This window comes from Lissotriton helveticus, chromosome 4_1 (assembly GCF_964261635.1).
Source record: "Lissotriton helveticus chromosome 4_1, aLisHel1.1, whole genome shotgun sequence".
Classification (NCBI taxonomy): Eukaryota; Metazoa; Chordata; class Amphibia; order Caudata; family Salamandridae; genus Lissotriton; species Lissotriton helveticus.
In genome coordinates, this window is record NC_136063.1 from 1,613,846,035 (window position 1) to 1,613,864,355 (window position 18,321).

Below are 18,321 nucleotides of genomic sequence, written 5' to 3' on the forward strand. Positions count from 1 at the left end.
CAAGCCTTCCCTGGCGGCCCGTGGACCTTGCAGACAATTTACCCATGTATTTAAAAAAAGAATAATTAAGAGTGTCTGCAAACACTGCGCGCCGAGACTCTGCTGCTCTGTGGGGGCCCGGGCATTCCAGTGATAGTCAGGGTGGAGCTGCAGGGGCGCTAAGAGGTGAAATACAAGAGCCTCATTAACATACAAATGGACTTTTAAAGACCTATGAAGTGCTCGGGTGCGGCTGTGATGAAGCCTGATTGACAGTTACGGCTGGGCACTGCAGGGCTTAAATATAAACCCCTTGGGCTACCTACAAGGCTGATGCCGGACTGTGTCACAAATGCGGTGGGGTCTAGGTGTGTGAGACCCCTGAGGCCAGGGCTGGGACTTTGCTTAATTCTGCCGATCTCTGAAGTGCTCTGTCTAAATACTTTCAGCTTTGTAAGTGACTCAAATCGAGTTAAAAGTGAAATCGAAAATCATACTGCCATTGTACGGCGTTGTGACAAGAGTCTTTTGAGTTAATCATATACCCTTAAGGGAGCATCCTTAATGCACTCTATCATCAGTGCGCGCGCTCTGCATTCTCAATGCCTTGTTGTAAAATTGCATGAACAAGGCCCCCGTTTAAACCTGACTGTGGGTGTCCCTGCTGATCCAGATCTCGTGTGACATCCCCGGGGAACAGGGGGTTAAAACAGAGGCCGTTTGTAGCGGAGAGCCTCTCCAGCTCTTGCCTGGGCGCAGCGCTACTCCGAGGCCCGGCTGACGACACCGAGTGATGTGCACTTTCCACAATGGCATCACTACGGTGACCCCATTCTCCCAGCAACAGCATCCCCACATGACCTGGCAGGTAATCTTGTACATGGCATTCGCGTGCAGAGAGGGAGGGAAAGGAGGGAGGGAAAGGGAGGCAGACAGAGGGAGAGGCAGGGAAGGAAAGGAGGGAGGGAAAGGGAGGCAGACAGAGGGAGAGCGAGGGAGGGAGGGAAAGGGAGACAGAGAGAGGGAGACAGAGAAACAGAGACAGACAAAGGGAGAGGGAGGGAGATAGAGGGAGGGAGACGGACAGAGGGAGCGAGACAGATGGAGACAGACAGAGGAAGGGAGGGAGACAGACGGAGGGAGGAGGGAGTGGGAGGGCAACAGATGGAGGAGGGTGGCAGAGTGAGGAGGTTGACAGAGTGAGGAGGGAGACAGAGTGAGGGAGACAGAGAGGGAGAGGGAAGGAGAGAGAGGGAGACAGAGAGGGAGAGGTAAGGAGAGAGAGACAGACAGAGAGAGAGAGGGAGACAGAGAGAGAGAGAGATAGAGAGAGTGAGACAGTCAGAGTGAGTGAGACAGAGGGAATCAGGGAGAGAGAGAGAGAGTGGGAGAGAGAGGGAGTGAGAGGGAGTGAGACAGTCTGAGTCAGACAGAGGAAGACATAGGGAGAGATGGGGAGAGAGGGAGGGAGAGAGAGGTTGAGCGAGAGAGAGAGAGGGAGACAGAAAGAGAGAGAGATAGAGAGAGAGGGAGTGAGACAGTCAGAGTGAGTGAGACAGGGGGTATCAGGGAGAGAGAGGGAGAGAGAGGGAGTTAGAGGGAGTGAGACAGTCTGAGTGAGACAGAGGAAGAAATAGGGAGAGAGAGAGGTTGAGAAAGGGAGAGAGAGGGAGAGAGAGGGAACACGACAGAGGGGGGAGGGCGACAGAGTGAGGAGGGTGACAAAGTCAGGAGGGAGACAGAGTGAGGGAGAGAGAGAGGGAGAGGGAAGGAGAGAGAGGGAGACAGAGAGGGAGAGATAAGGAGAGAGAGACAGACAGAGAGAGAGAGAGGGAGACAGAAAGAGAGGGAGACAGAGATAGAGAGAGAGAGGGAGACAGGGAGAGGGATAGAGAGAGAGAATGAGACAGTGAGAGTGAGTGAGACAGAGGGAATCAGGGAGAGAGAGCGGGAGAGAGAGAGGGAGTGAGAGGGAGTGAGACAGTCTGAGTGAGACAGAGGAAGAAATAGGGAGAGATGGAGGGAGAGAGGGAGGGAGAGAGAGAGAGAGGTTGAGAGAGGAGGAGAGAGAGGGAGAGAGAGAGAGAGAGAGAGAGAGAGAGAGAGAGAGAGAGAAAGAGAGAGAGAGATGTGTGTATGCCCAGGGTCTGGTGGCTCAGTGGATGAAGCCGTCCTCTGCAGGGACCTGTGTTCAACCTCATGGTCACAGTTTTTTTTTGCTCTATCCCCGCCCCCTCCCCAATGACCCCGCCCCCATTGGTGCGGCCCTCGGACACAACCCACACTGTAAATTTGGCCCCAAGAGAAAGTTTGTGAGTACCCATGCTCTATCTCACTCCTCTGGTACCTGAACTCTTTATGGGTTCTGGCTAACACCATTTTCGCCCCATTCTTAGAATAGGGATTCTTTTCATAATGGAACACGCATGATGCTTAGTTTATGAAATATGATTGTGATCTAACCATACCTTTTATCAATTCTGTTAAATGATTGAGATATTGACTACTAATTGAATAAAGAGAGAGATCATGCTAAACTTTTAATAAAAATAAAACCCTTGAACCTAATTCAAAATCTCATTATTGACTAAATTTAGCATTAGGATTTGTAATTATGATTTATGTGATGACTAGTTTCTGTTCTCACAAACAGCGGCCAAGATCCATCGCACATGTTCTTAGAGTGGAAGAAGAGGAAAGAAGAACATCCATTCTAAAGAAAAGATTAAATAGAAAAAGGGAGCCAGGATCAGCTCTGTGTGTGAGACGATGAACCATAATATTGAAATTGATTCTCACTCCAGTATTCTCGTCCAGTTTTTGACGCGAGAACACATTTCACACTAAAAAATAGGGCTAAAAGCACGAGTTGCTAACATTCTGGCCTTTCTCTTTGTTACCGCACTATAATTTTGTCACAAATGTGATTAAATTCTGCAGCTTACGTTCATGAATTTTGTGTACAAAGTGTAAGAAGCGTAATAAGTGTAAGAAGCCTATGAAGCATAAGCACATTGTCCTGGACCTCTGAACACCATGCCCACGAATGCTGAGCCACTGTGGCCACAAAATAAATTTATGGGCCACTAGCAACGATGGTGTCAGAACCCCTTTTAGAGGGCCATGGGGCACGCAATGGTTACTATGCCCAGTCGTGTTGGCTGAGATCTTTTACTCCTGATGTCCTGGGGCCTGAAATAGTATGGATCCTGCTCAACTAGGCAAAGTACCCCTTCTGCACTTGACTCTCAGTGCTAGCTGTGGTCATTTTGTTAAACTAAAGTGGTGTTTTATTCCTAACTCTACACATGCAAAGAAATACAACATTCAAATGAAACAACACAATACACCTTGAGGTCAGGCCTCTGGTAGTTGTCCGGCAAATCCCTGTCCCACCCTCCTTTGTATAAAGTATTTAGGGTTATTCCCCATTCACTGGATGCCACATCCACGGAAGGCACTGATTAGGCCGACTCAAGAGTTCCTTTTGACGCTTCAGGATATTAGTAAAAAATGTCTATGATGTTGCAGCACTTTCGTCAGTGAATCCCCGGAGGCCTACAGACCCTAGTTCAAGACGTACCTGGTCCTGCAGCATGAAAACACTGTGCGTTACAGTGGGTGCCCTCAGCATGGACACTCGCAAGATCAGATCCTGCTCGGAGCAGTAGGGCTCCTCTAGGTAAACACTGCAGCATCAGGCTGGCCCAGGCTCATTCTCAAAGAGTGGAACGGCTGGCTCTCCTCATTGATCAGAGCAGCTTCCAGCTCACAGCGACATGGTAAGTCAAGTACTTTCCAGCCAGGGGAATTCAATCCTTCGACCGCTGACTGGAGACCCACGAGGGTGCGTCGTCCTCCTCCTCTGTGTCCTCCTGGTCTTCAGGGGTCTGTCAGGGCAGATCTCTGAGTGTGGCTAGACCAGCTGGTTGCAGCCTCACTCCCATACCAGTCGATGGCCCAAAGTCTTTGGTGATTTGGTCTCGGCAGCCCATTCGGCACACAGTGTTGCCACGGTCCCTTTTGGATGCATCATGGACTCTACTCGGGTGTAATAATCCAAACCAAAGTGGCCCCTTTTGGCATACAGCATTGTCACTCACACGCCCTGGCATATAGGTCACACAACTGCTTCACCAGTCGTCCCCCTCTGGTATACGGAGTCACTGCAACAAGGACATTTGGGCTAGGCACCCTCCGCATTGCGATCGATACTTCACACATGCTACGGCAGCCCTCTCCTGGCACACGGGGATTACTGAACACAATCCTATACAGGTATGAGGACCTGATCAGTGCACCGCTGAATCCTCACACCTCTCACAGGGAGTCCTCACATTAGGGCTTTCCCCTCGATTTCGCTCTCTCTAATGCTTTTCTCTTCCTCACAGAGCATATTGGTCTTTGCAAGCAGGCAGGCACTAGTGCTTTAGACCCTAAGGTCTTGGTTTCCCTGGGCAATGTCCCCTCACCCAGCAAGGAGACTAGAAGACATTGGCCACCAGTCCTGGTCACTGGTAGAAGTCTTACAGATCTTCCTTTTTTCACACAGCTCATCTGGCTGCTTGGCAGATGATACACTTGGGAACTCAATCAATCAGGATGCATGTAAGCGCACTACTCACCCGTGATGGCCTCAAGGTGCTGAGGGGGGGGGTTACAGGTCCGTTTCTTTCGAAAAGCCAGGACTTCAGGGCCTTTCTGAAGGTGTTCAGGGAGGGGGCATGTCTGATGTCAGGGGGGAGCTTGTTCCAGGTCTTGGCTGTGATGTATGAGAGGGAATCAACCTCCCCTTCTTATATTCCTTTTCCAGACACCAAATGTGATTTAGAGTACAAGCCTTTGAATTTTATGTTGGGGATTTGCTTCTTTTGAAGTGGACACTTCTTTCTTTCTTCTTTCCTCATGAAAGATGTCTGTTAACAGCAGGCATGACTCCAATGCTGACTGACCCACAACACAATTCAAGGGCGTGACCAGAGTTAACACCTTGATCTCAGCCACAGTGTGTGTGTGTGCACCAGAAGGTTAATCCCAGGCTCCCACCCTTTCTCATTATTATTCCCTTACCAGGACCATCTCTTTTCCTGAGATGTGTCCAGGCACCTACCTTGCGATCTTTCACTATATCAAAGAGCAACCTCTTGAAGTGTAAAGCAAGTCTCTCCCTTCCCTCCAGTGTGTGTCCCTCCCAGCTCACATGAATGTAGCAATAATCAATTCTTTCTGGGGGAGAATCCTCTCCTCCTCATTTCTTCACTAGGCAGGGCTGGGCTTCCTGAAACTGAACAAAGGGTTCTCCATATAATGTACCATTGGGGGTACACTGACTCAGTGTACATTCACAGCACACTTACTGTCCAGCACAGGTATCTCCATACATTTTACCATTATGTGTACACATGTTTTTAGTACACACTCAGTCTGCATGCAATTTTCATCACTGAAGCTTTCTCTATCTTACCCAGGGCGTGTTAGTTACAATCACACTGCCAGCACACACACACACACTCACCATGTGTGCACTGCACAACATTTCACCCTTCATGTATTGTGCTTCATGCAAGTACACATAGATACAGGACATGCTCTCGTTGCACACACACTGCACAGGACTACATGTTTCATGTCATATATTCCTCACAGGCATACATACGCTCAGCACATCCACCAATATCACATGCACTACAAAGTACTGCTCTATCCCTGTATTGTACCCTTCGAAATCACATATCTGGCCTTGCAGAATCTCTACTCCTGCACTGATCAGCACTCCACATCTACCTGATGCAGGTGAAGGGTGAGTAAAGCACACAGCAGTGGAACTTTTAAAAAGGAGAGTGACCCCGTACGCCTTAAGTGACACAAGGTAAAAAGATGCTGTTCACTACAAATGAACACGACACAGTATGCTGCCCTCACTGTGCTTGTGCTGCTTACCGCCTAGTGAAGGTGATAGCCTTCACCCACTATGAGGGTAGTGCTTTTGCACCCCTCTTGGTCCAATAAGTCTGCAATCTGTGAGACAGGCCATTGTCACAGCACACATGCGTGATCTGGGGTTGCCCATGACAACAAATCTAAATTAGGGATCCAGACAACAGTACAGTTGGGCACTAAGGGAAGGGGTACACATCTTTATCATGCAGAGGGCTTTTCGGTCCCAAAAAATAAAAGTTTGCAAAATTAGAATAGGGATAATTTTTAGCAAATATAAGAACCCAGCAGGTTTTATCGAAAATTACAATACTTGCTTTTAAATGATGTTTTACACACTCTAATTGATGGACAATGAATTCAAGATATGTTTTTGTAGGTAAAATAGAATCATAAAGAAAGTTGCTTCCACATTGAAGCATGACAAAGGGCATTTGTTCAAATGACGCAGCAGTCCAATATCAGCTACTTCTACTTTGTCATCCTCTGCGTTCATTGAAAGACTAGGGATGATTCCTTCCACTAGTCTTAAAACACAATCTCGCAACTAGCACAAAGGTTTGGAAAAGGTCAAAGCAGCACATTTTGTGTATAAGGGTGGGTAAATAGGTTTACAATTTGTTATGTTGCTTTAAATGTCAACCGAGATGGGGGAAAGTGAGCTGAGCAAAACGTCAGGTAGGTAGACAAGATGGCGCTGCTTTCGATGTGGTTTGTACTATCAATGTGCAAAGTGGTCAGGTGTGTCTCTCACTTTTCCCTTAGATTCCATGTAATTTATTGGGTATTTTGTATACAGTATATGTCAGTGGGACAAATGTGTGGCAACTTGATAAATAAATAAAGACCATCGAGGCCTTCTAATCTGTCCCTCAATATTGCAATTCCATCAACTTTAGCAAGTCTCCATAACTCTATTCATTATTACACTGCAAATATGGATCTGTGTATTTTTCAAATGTATTTCAATTGTTTTGTTCACTTTGCCTCCTTTAATCCTGTTGGAAGGCAGGTGCTTGCAGGTACCTCCCTCTCTGTGAAGAACATTGTGTTTACTTTTGCACCTCTTCTGGTTTCATGTCCACCTGATCTAGATCAAAGTCAGTGTTCCAATGTATATGCTCCTTCCACAAAAGTATGCAAATCATCCTATAGTAGGTCCCTTCTTGTTTCGAAGGGTATATTAAGGGAAATGGGCGAAGTGCAGCGCTAAAAAGGCAATGTGTCAAAATATAAAGGAGTCAATTCAGCACTTCCGTGTAGGGGGTGTAAGAGGAAGGACTGCCAGAGGAACTTTGAAAAGCCATCTCACAGTTTGGAACCTTTGCTTCTGTCTGATTCCAAAAGGAGTCGCTCTTCCATGGTGTGCTAGAATTACACTTACAGGAGATGTGCTGCCAAAACTAGTCCGCCTTCATTTGGGGTTGTCTACTTTTGATGAATGTAACAGCATACTTGGAAGCCCGTGAAAACGTGCATGCCATTTTTTTCCAGTAATATCAGATATTTTAATTTAAGTTTCACAAGGATGCAAAGCACCAATAAATGAGATGTGATACAAAACCTCAGCTATCCATCTGCCTTTAGTGGAAAGGGTTTACAATGTTTTAATACAAGCTCCATATTGCCCCAAGAGCAGAACCTCCTCAACGTGCCTAAAAGAGTTGCTGGGCTCTCCTCCTTTGAATTTGCTTTTCAAAAGGGGGCCAATCAACTTATTTTAGACTAACATATATCAAATAAAAGAGACTAAAAGTAATGACAGCTGTGAAGTAATACTCATCACAAATACCAACAGCCCATTATCAGGAGCAGTACCCAACTCCTCTGCAGCAAGATAAGCAGAATATATAATAAGAAATACCATAAAGGGACCTGCAGAGCTGCTCAAAGCTACCAGCTTACTGAAAATCATATAACTGCGCGTCTGACTGGGACACTTCATCATCCAACACACTGCTACATCTTGCGTCCCCTAACACTTTGTTATCCACATCACAGCTATGTGTTGTGGCCCCTTTTCACATGAAATGGAAACACTTCTCAGATAGAATCAAACCAAAGGCAACATCCTTCCAACCACATACCCTACATGATGTAAGCTCGTTACATCCTGTAGGGTGTGTAGTTGGAAGGATGTTGTCTTTGTTTTCATTCTATGTGGGCAAGCGTAACAGGCACCCAACATAGGGGTAGTAAGCGCTATAAAAATTCTGCAATACAACATAAAACAAGAAATCGTATATGCCTATAAGAAATGGCAGCTCTTGAGCTGAAAGGGCGCGGGATCTCAAATCCTCTCCACCCCTGCATGCAGTCTACTGCGCTCTGTCACCCAGTGTACCAGAGTTCTCCTTGTGCATTATACCACAGGTTCAACCCACCTATGATCAGTGGACACTTACTATATCATTCACCTGTTCACATCTACCTCTCTGAACCGCCGTACTATTACTGAATGTTTGTGGTGGCCGAACTGTTATGCTCAGAAGCCCGCCCCCACTATGAGATGATATCTTTTCCCTTTCATAGGTCCTCACTGCAAGCCTCCTCCCACATTTTCCCTTTCATTTTTTTTCTGTAGGCCAGTGCAAAGTTGTCTGTTCTGCTAAAGCAACTTGCTCAATTCTCCATTACGTAAATTACACAAAATATCAAAAGTTAGGCCAGAATGAAATTTCTCACACTTTTTGTTGCAAGGGACTATTTTGTCCAGAAAATATTTTGCAGGAGTTCGGCTGGACTGTCACAAGAGGCATTTTCTCCTCAAAGTAATTCCCTTGCTTACTTCTCAAATGAGTTTTGAACACACTTTTTGCCCTTGTTTTTTCTTTTTTTCTGAATATTCTAGATTGGTAAAAATTAGTTCAGCATCCCATAAAAAACATCGGTCGCTTGAATTATTTTTAAGATAGAGTATGAAATTAGAACTTTGCTTTTTCTTCTCTTCTTAGTCCCTTCGTTTACCGGTCCAGCGCCCACTGTCGACTTGCTTGTGTGGGATTCAATGCTTGAAAACTGGTTTTCCTTGTGCCTGTAATCCGAGTGAGTTGAGATTGAGAAATGTGGCTCGTCACTTTTATACGCTTTTTAATTACTCCAACAGTAAATATTATTTTCATGGAAACATTACACCACGAGACAACAGGGATCTCCCTGGCTCACAATGCATTTGACATTTCCTTTTGGGACACTTCTCAGCTTTCACGGGGTGTTTACGTACAAGCAGGATATTGTGGTCCCAAATCGGTTTATCAAAACAAGTGCAAGCCAGAGGGTTAACACTTGAATAATTAAAGTATTTTTCAGCCGGATACAGAAAACCTATGTGCTTGTTCACTCCTGAGCTGCTCAAAGAACATTTCCAGATGTTCTCAGCATGGAACTTGAAAATGAGGACTGCCAATGCCGCATTGTTGGCACAACTGGTATTGTGGTTCAAGATGTGCCTTAATCGTGTCGACCATGCTTTATAGTCGCCAAGTTTGTTATAGAGTAGCTCTTTAGCTTAGCCTCATGTATCAGGCAGGCCTTCACTAGAATACGTTCCAACTAAATTAAGAAAAATTCTTCCAAACAACATCAAGTAAAGGCTTAAACTCCCAGCTCACCATGAGTGTAACATTGTAGTACCATCACAGAGAATTGATTTGACGGTTTTACATAACTTTGAAAATCATATGTCATATAATGCATATATCATGGCTCGTTACAAAAGGCGCGCAGATGTCATGAACCAGCTCATAGCCTAATATCATATTCATGCACTTTGGCTGCACTTTGACATTTCAGCCAGTGGTCTACGGTTTCAGCTCCCAAAGCAATGAGGGTTTGAGACAAAGCCAAAGACATTCAACAGTATCTCAGATGATGTCTCAATAGTGGGCACTCACAGATTGAGTGGTTCACTTCCAAAACAAGCCAAATGTACTCTGCTGCAGATAGATACTTCCAGGGGGGTACTGAATGTACCTATGCTGCTACATGCTCGTTTTGCCTCCACCCCCACCACCCCCAAGTGCTGAGTCCTTTTTTTTATTGTTTGTGGCACTTCATGCTTAAGCCTTCCTAACTTTTTTCTAGAAAATATTTTAAGGCCAAATTTGCATCTTGTATTTACTACATCCTGCAGATTTTTGATATGCCATCTTCCCAGCTCTAAGGAACATGCAGTGTTGTAAAAAAAAGAAAGATTTTTTTTTACACAGTTTTTACATTTTTGTAAGTCGTAGCCAATTTTTACTATGATTGTGGTTTCTACCTACTTTCAGTTTGTGATTAAAAAAGGTGTAAAATCCCTTGGTGAACCTGGTAAGCTACACATTTCTAAAAATTAGGGAAATTCTGAATTCAGCAAGGGATCAATTGGATAGATACCTCACTATTTTCACAAAGAAATTAATCATTACTATACAAAAAGAATACAAATGATTATTAAGAATTCCTAAATCCCAAGGTAATGCATCATTAAGCCATCAGACCAATCTGATTGTACGAATATATAATGTTTGTTGGTTGTCCAAAAACATACGATACCCACAGATAACAGATGGACTGCAGCTCATAACGATGTTTCATAAGGTACCGACCATGTAGCAATTCCAATGGTAAAATTAAATTAATGAATAATGAGCATGAACGAAACCAATACACGTTTTAAATATGCTTACGTTTACGAATAATGGTTATTTGTACAGCTCACAGTTTATGGTCATTCATACTATCTTGTGAAACAGAGGTACTTTTTTAAAATGTGTGCTTTCTTGCACACTGGCTCACATTTAGATGCCAAAGATGGAGAGAAATCAATGATAATAGCAAATATGCTACTAATCTGTGTTCCCAATCTAATCCTGATAAAAACAGTACCACAATTGTGTGGCTAGACCTAGGGCTGCAGCAAGAAATGCCCCGGAATATAACACTGATACATAAACATTTTTGCCTTGCGTAATAACCCATTTTGGTGATGCGGATAACTGCAATATTTGGGTGCCTGGGCTCCGCTACCAACATGAGAAACCTACTAGGCACAGACATTTCTAAGAACTATACATCCAGAAAGGGTCACGGTGGTGTGAATTGAATGGATCCCACTCTATTTTGTTATGCAAAATGCCCTGCTGACCTCAAACCTTTTCCAAAATCATTCTTTGTCCTCACATTTCTGTGAGAGAATAATCTGGAATTTGAAGGGATCCACAAAGCTCCTACCACCAAGCATTTCCACATTTCCTCTGATAAAAACAGAGGTTCACCATATGGCTGGGCCTATTGCCTCCGACATTACAAGCTCTAAAACACAAAGTGGAAACATCAAATTTTCTGCATGAAAATTGGCCATTTTGACGACATAGGTAGTTGTGGTACATGGCTCGTCACCTCCCAGGGAGATCCAATAAACCTAGACAATTCTGAAAATTAGACAGGCAGGAGAGTCCAGGGTGGTGTGACTTGTATAAATGCCACGCTGTTTTGTTATGCAGAATGCTCTGCAAACCTCAAACATTAGCGAATATTTCTGAGATGAGAAATTTTGAAATCTTTGGTCGATTGACAAAAGTACAATCGCCCAATGTCCCTACACTTCTCCCGATAATAATAATAATGCCACAATTATGCGGCTGGACTTGTCAACCACAACAGCTGAAAAATGTGCCATATTAATTCAATGTGGTCTTCGTATGGTTTCTGGTTTGATCCATTCTTGTCTCAGGTAATAGTTCCAGCCGCACAACTGGGGCACCATTCTGATTGGCAGAAGTGTGGGTATGCTTTGTGGTAGATAGAGTTAACTTATACCACAATTGTTCTGGAGGCTCTCATAATGATATTGGTTTATAAGGTTTGTAAATGTGGCATCAATTTTCTCTTTGTTTGACAGTAAAGAATACCTGACACTGTTGGTGGCCTGGCATATTACATATAAGGCTGTGAGAAATAGCCCTACAAGTACTTTGAAGTGTGTTACTTAAAAAGTACTGAAACTAAGGGAGATGTTTCCCAGACCACTGGCCAATCAATGCACCCAGCAACATATCCATTTTTCTTATTAACTTTCCAGATTTATCACAATTATTTATAGGCAATTCTGAGAAGGCAGCACAGGTTATCAGGCAACTTATTGTAAAAATATGTTGGACATCTTAGAAGACCATGGCCAAAATCTTGCACAGTTTACTCAACATTTTATTCAGTCGGTGGTGTTGAGAAGCTGTTTATAGCCAATGTCTGAAGTTGGTCACAGCAATGTCCTTCCTTAGTATCTGTAGGAATTTGAGCTTTTATTGTGCAGTGCACTATATATATATTTTAAACATTGCTATTAAGATTATTATCATCATCGCCATTTTTTATGAATATTGCTATTATTATCACTGTTAAGCAAATGGAACTAAGCACTGAGTAATACGATTGGGTTGCCAATATGAAAACTTAATGGACATAGGAAATATTTAACATGGTCAACACCATTTGAGAAACGTGGCAAAAAAGGCTTTAGACAATGCTAGTTTTAGTTATGATGTTCAAAGGAATTTTACATAACCTGAACATGATGATTGTTTCATTGGGGACGATCTCAAAGTATCCTAATGTACCTTGCCAGATTGACATGTCTATGCCATGGACAGCGAACTTCACATAAGCTGACATCAGGAGAGAGTTAAGTTGAATTAAAAACACATTCTTAAGTGAAGTAAGTTATAGATGCTTGTGAGAAGCTTGGACACGTTGGGCCCAGCTCACAAAGGTTTTTCTCTGACTTACTCTCGTAGTACTAGAGTCTTACTACTGAATTCTAGAAGTATGCGAAGCGTACGCTTCCCTTACATGTAGAATTCAGGAAAAAATGGAGAATGCTAGAAGAGTAAATCACACCTACTCACAGCAAAACGTTTGTGGATTGGCCAATTGGGTCCCACAAAATCTACTTTCAAATATTTACTGCCAATAGAAACTGTTGAATTAATTCTCAGTTTCACACATTAGTGAGATCATGTGGCTGTTTTTAAATTTAAACTGGAATTAACACTATTTACGGGTACAGTGACTATAGAACTGGAAGTTGAGTGTTTGTGCTACAGCTGAACATTTAAGAAATGAGCATTTTAAGAGTGCCAGATGAGCAACAAATAGGGAAAGAACAATAGCATAGGAAAGATAATCTATGGAAATTATCAGAATTAGCAGATGTTACAAAACAGCTTTGACTCATTAACAAACTGTTGTGCCTTACCAGCTTTAGTTATCACTTTGATCAGATAGCCATCCAAGTCGACCTGAAACAGGGGCGTTTCATATGGCAGAGCAATGCGTGTTCCATTCAACTTCACAGTAAGATGCTGGTGGAGGCTGATGCTGCTCTCCCCCATCACAAGATCCACCGACTTGGTCCAGGAAAAGGAGCGGGTCCTTCGGGCATCGTTCTTTACCAGGACCTGAAAGGTTGAGGTAGAGGAGGAGCAGTCTTTTGTCAAAACATACTGACATGTTCCCTGAAAGTTAAAAGTCCTTCCGTCAAAAGTGTTGTAGTGTGGGTCTCCAAAAACAGTGCAAACTCCAGGCTCTGCAGACAAGTAGGAAAGAAAAGCGGCATCAAGACTGGTTCTATAGAACAAGAGAAGCACTACTGGTTCAAAAAATCACAAACAGTTCTTTCATAGAAACCCTCACAACATGGTCAGTGTTCCAGCAAGAACTCAACTTTTAAAAAGTAACTCTGAGATGGCACCTTTCCTTCACAATTAGTAAACATAGTTTATTCATTGGTGACTATATTCAGACCCCTTGGTTGGGCATCATATTCAATATAGCACATTTTCTCTCTTCTTGTGGCAATATAGGAGCACCATTGTAAATCAATACTGGTGCTGCATTAATCAATCTTCCTACATCCCAGTATGCCGATAATTACTAGAAATTTGCTAAGTTTATCAATATTGTGTTAAGAACAAGAGAAAAGCAACATAAACATATTGAGTGATGTTATAGATGAAGCCCTGAATGAAGGAGTCTATAAAGAAAGCAGTGAATTGGATCTCATTTTTTTCTCTTTTGAATGATTTATGATTTTTCAACCTTTGATAATTTGTTATACTTAGTGTATTGATTTCACATAGTTTGAAAAAAGTAATATTTTTGACTCAGATGAAAGAAGATAAAGAACTATGTAATTTTCACTACAGTTATAAACCTTTAATACATCTAATTAAATTGGCTTTATATTTTGTTTTGCCAGTATTAAATGTTAGTAGAGTAGGTGCAATTGTTCTTAATGTTCTAATATTCTTTTTATTGCAGTGTTCTTCTGTAGATAAATACTTGTGCAATCTTTAATAACTACCACCAATGTGTTCTTGTGGAATACGAAGGGAAGTTGAAGTCAGGAACAGGAAGGAGCATTGGTTGATATGATTGTGATTCAGTGAGGGAAAGTGCTCAGGACAGGTGTAATTGAAGCGTACTGCAATTTCAGATAGTTTAAGAGCATTGCAATATTGGGAGCTCAATTGAAGCAATCATGTAGCTGATGTTCGATAATGACTGTTATAGGCATAATGCTCCAAAATAAACATATTTGACATTCTCTTTCTCCATTTTTAATTTAGAACACTCTATACGAAGTGGATTGAACACTCTATTATCGATATAGCCCTTCTGCCTCTACCTATACTGGTTCATAAAGAGCCTCCCCCTAGCCTGTACCTCTGGTCAATTTTCGTGCACCTGAGGAAATCTCCACAAAGTGTCTAGAGGAAATAGTACTACTGCAACCGAGAGATATTTTCTTGAATCAGCACAGCTTTTGTATGCAAGATATGCTCTAGCATTCTGTTGCAATGCAAAATAATGGCAAAGTAAATTTTGTGCAATATGGTGATTTTCCCATTTTTCCCAAAAATAATGCACATGTGACAAAAAACTGATAACTTGTCACTCCCCTATTTATATATAAAGTAATTAAAAGCATTAAAGGGAGCATGCTCGCACTACAGCATATCTACTTTTTAAACTGCAGCATTGAGAACTGAATTGATGCACAGTCAGAAAATCTATAACATAATGCAGTTTTAAAATACAAGGCCGTTAATGCCATGGTTCTAGAAACATTATGCACCATGATTCTGAGATGATTGTAGAACCTAGTACATTGTGGGTTTTTCACCATAACAAATGTAAGGATTAAGGTGGATGAATTTGTAACGTAGTACATAAGGTTGCAGCCATGCCGGAATCCTCAAAAAGGGACTTGAAAAGCGTAGCAATAGAATAGGTTAAGGCAACACATATACTTACTTTCAGTGCAAATAGGACAGCATCCTTTCCGATTCAGAATTTTCCCCTGATGGGAAGAAAAAATACAGCATGCATTTAATACTAAAGCTCTTTCTTTGTTTTAAGCAATAAGGGTTTTTAATGGACATCTCGAATAACTCACTATATTTCAGAGCAGAGTTAGATGTTCCACATGAATCAAAGAAACTAAGTTTATCTAAACCTTTTACAAGTGAATAAAAGTCAAAGCAGCAGTGTAATCTAACTTAAAAATCAAGCGCTCTAAGTTCAGGTGTAACGTGCACAGCCATCGGCACACTCATCACCATCCTACACAGTAGTTACTGCACCCACAGAAATGCTTTCCTGAAGGTATTCAACTCCTAGAGAAGGGCAACAGCATCCCCTGAGCAATCGAAATCTCAGAGAGATTGTAGGCTGGATGTGTAAAAGCAATAAGAAATTAGATATCACAGAATAGGGAGTATGTCAAATCAAGAAGAATAAAGCCCCACCTCCAATTGATTGACAAGTATCAAGTGTCTGAGGAGAGGAGAACAGGAATGGACATTGATGCACTTAAATGGCAGGCACTGAAGACATTTCAAATGAATCCCTTGAACTCAATGACATCATATTGGTAATCCTAAAGCCATGGACGTTGATTCACCAACATTCCAGGAGTAGCAAAAGTGACATCACACACCCTTTGAACTTGATCATATCACATGAAGTTACATCATATGATCAGTGACACCCAACTGTTCCCAGAAAGTGATGTCAGATGACTTTCGTCTTGATAACACCACAATAACTGACACTGCTGACGTTCAATTATAACTGCAGGATTAAAATAATAACATAACACACACAAATATCTATTTCACATACCACATTTATTATGATGCTACCATAATGTTTGAAAGTGGTGTGGAGTAATAATTGCCTGATTTGTAGTGAACGAGTGAAACAATGATCCAGACCTCTTCTACGAGGGCTCATAGAGGTTCTTCACCAATAACATATAGAAAAAACAGGAATATTTAACATTTGCTAAAATGTCCCAGTCTCTGAATAGGATCTCATTAAATATTCAAGAGCTTTCATTGTGTGCCGAGCCAATGACACTGGGCACTCCTCCCATTTTTTTAAAATAAAAATATGCTCTGGCTACAACATATGTCAAAAATCATCTCCATTATTCCAGGCCCAACATCTTATCATGGGTGCCCTTCATGTTCCATGGATGCCCTTATGCCACAAATTACACCAATGCCCAAATGTTGCCAAATTGCCTCATTTGCCAAGAATTACCTCTATATCCCAGGACTAGCATTTTACCACGGGTCTATATTATACCAAGAAAGGCCTCCATTTTGCTAGTGCATATATTTTGTGACAGGTGCCGGCCATGCTAAAAATTGCCTGCAGTATTTTGCCATAAGTGCCAATCACATTCACTTTAAGTCTCGCTCACTCATATACTGCCACTTACTCACAATCGCTTGCACCCACGTTTACTCTCCATTATTGTCAATCAGTTACACTCACTCACTGTTGTTCACTCTTACTCATTCTGGCTCCCTATCAAACACTCCCTCATTCTTGTTCATTCCTTCTCTTTCGTCCACTCTCACCCACTTGCAGTCACTCTTGCTCTCACTCACTCTGACTCACTCATACTCCCTTTCTGAGATTCAATCTTATTCATTCTCACTAACTCTATGATACTGACTCTCACCCACTCACTTTCACTCACACACATGCTCAAGCACACAGACATGCAAGCTCACACATACATTTTCTCGCACAAACTCTCACCGAAAAAGACGCACACAACATACATTTAAAATCCTTTCTTTTTTACCTTAGCTTCTGTCAGAAACCTTGTTCCTGCTCCTGCTGCTTCACTATTAGTGTGGCTAACAAAAATGGCCAGTAATCAAGAAAAGCTGAGCACCAACAACAAAAAGAGCAAGCTGCCCCTTGTGCTTGCACTACTTTTTCCACCTCTGTGGCCAGAAGTCACAAGGGGCCCGCTGGGGGTCACAGGTGTGACGCCTGGAGACCCCTAAATGTTATCCATGCCTAATGCCCTGTACAGCACCCTATTTGTTGATGAGGTGATTGAGAGGAAAGGCAAGGAATGGAAATTATAGAACGGAGATAAGAAGGCTACAGACATTATAAAACTCAGCAGCCAGGCTCACCCTCAGCCTGCTACCCTGCACTGACATCCCCCTGCACCCAAAAGGGGTCCACTGGCACCCAATCCAAAAACTAGCACTCTTTAAGTCCTCACACACAAATATAAGGCCGTACACAACATTGACCCTATCAACCTCAACAATGGTATAAACCTCCACAAAATCCTAGCAAACAGTTCCACTCAGCTTAACTTCTAATTGCACACACCCACTGCATACACAGAGCCAGATCCAGGGGTCCTGCCTTCTCCAACTTCGCTCCTAACGTCTGGAATGACTTGCCCCTGCACATCAGAGGTGCCTTCCCAATCCCTGAATTCCACAAGAAGCTGAACACCTGGCTCACCCTGGCCCTGGCTCAGCCCATACAGCTCCTTCTTCAGGGCCAGACTACACACCTAGGTGAGTAGTGCTCTATACAAGTACACTTAACTACACATAACATAACAAACTGGCATTGCCAAAAAGAGCTAAAGTCTATGTGAGGTAATGGGTGTGAAAGTAGATTCAGATCGACCAGAGCATTCACACATCCTCACTTCATTTTCAGATTAATCTGATTTCAGTGGGACAGACAAACAAAAAATCCTCCCAAGCCTTTGCAAAAAAAGAAGCCTCTACTATAAGCACTAATGCATGTTTGTGGAGAAGGATATATTTTACATATTCAATGTGGGATAAACATGATAAATCCTGTTATCTCCTTACTCTAAGTTTGGTGGGACTAGGCTCTGTTGTCACTTTCGGTGGAATTTTTGCTGTGGCAAAGTGCTGGTGTGAGGGCTTTCTGCCACATGTGACTTGGTGTCTCCGTATGCGATAGGTTGAGCAAAAGGAGATTACTGCTCTTGCTTGGGTACACACCACAAGGGCGGGATTGGCCGTTCTCTATGTCTGGTTCCTTACCACTAGGCAAGAATCT

General features: G+C 42.7%; 1 protein-coding gene across 1 annotated transcript in view; it reads right to left on the reverse strand.

Moving 5' to 3' along the window:
• BMPER (BMP binding endothelial regulator) overlaps window positions 1-18,321 on the reverse strand; it is a 429,950-nt gene that overhangs the window by 107,317 nt on the left and 304,312 nt on the right. Inside the window, exons 11-12 of the mRNA XM_078688231.1 lie at window positions 15,214-15,259; window positions 13,154-13,483 (exon numbers count right to left, since the gene is read on the reverse strand). Of these exons, the coding sequence (XP_078544357.1) occupies window positions 13,154-13,483; window positions 15,214-15,259 (376 nt within the window). The remainder of the gene's footprint in view (window positions 1-13,153; window positions 13,484-15,213; window positions 15,260-18,321) is intronic.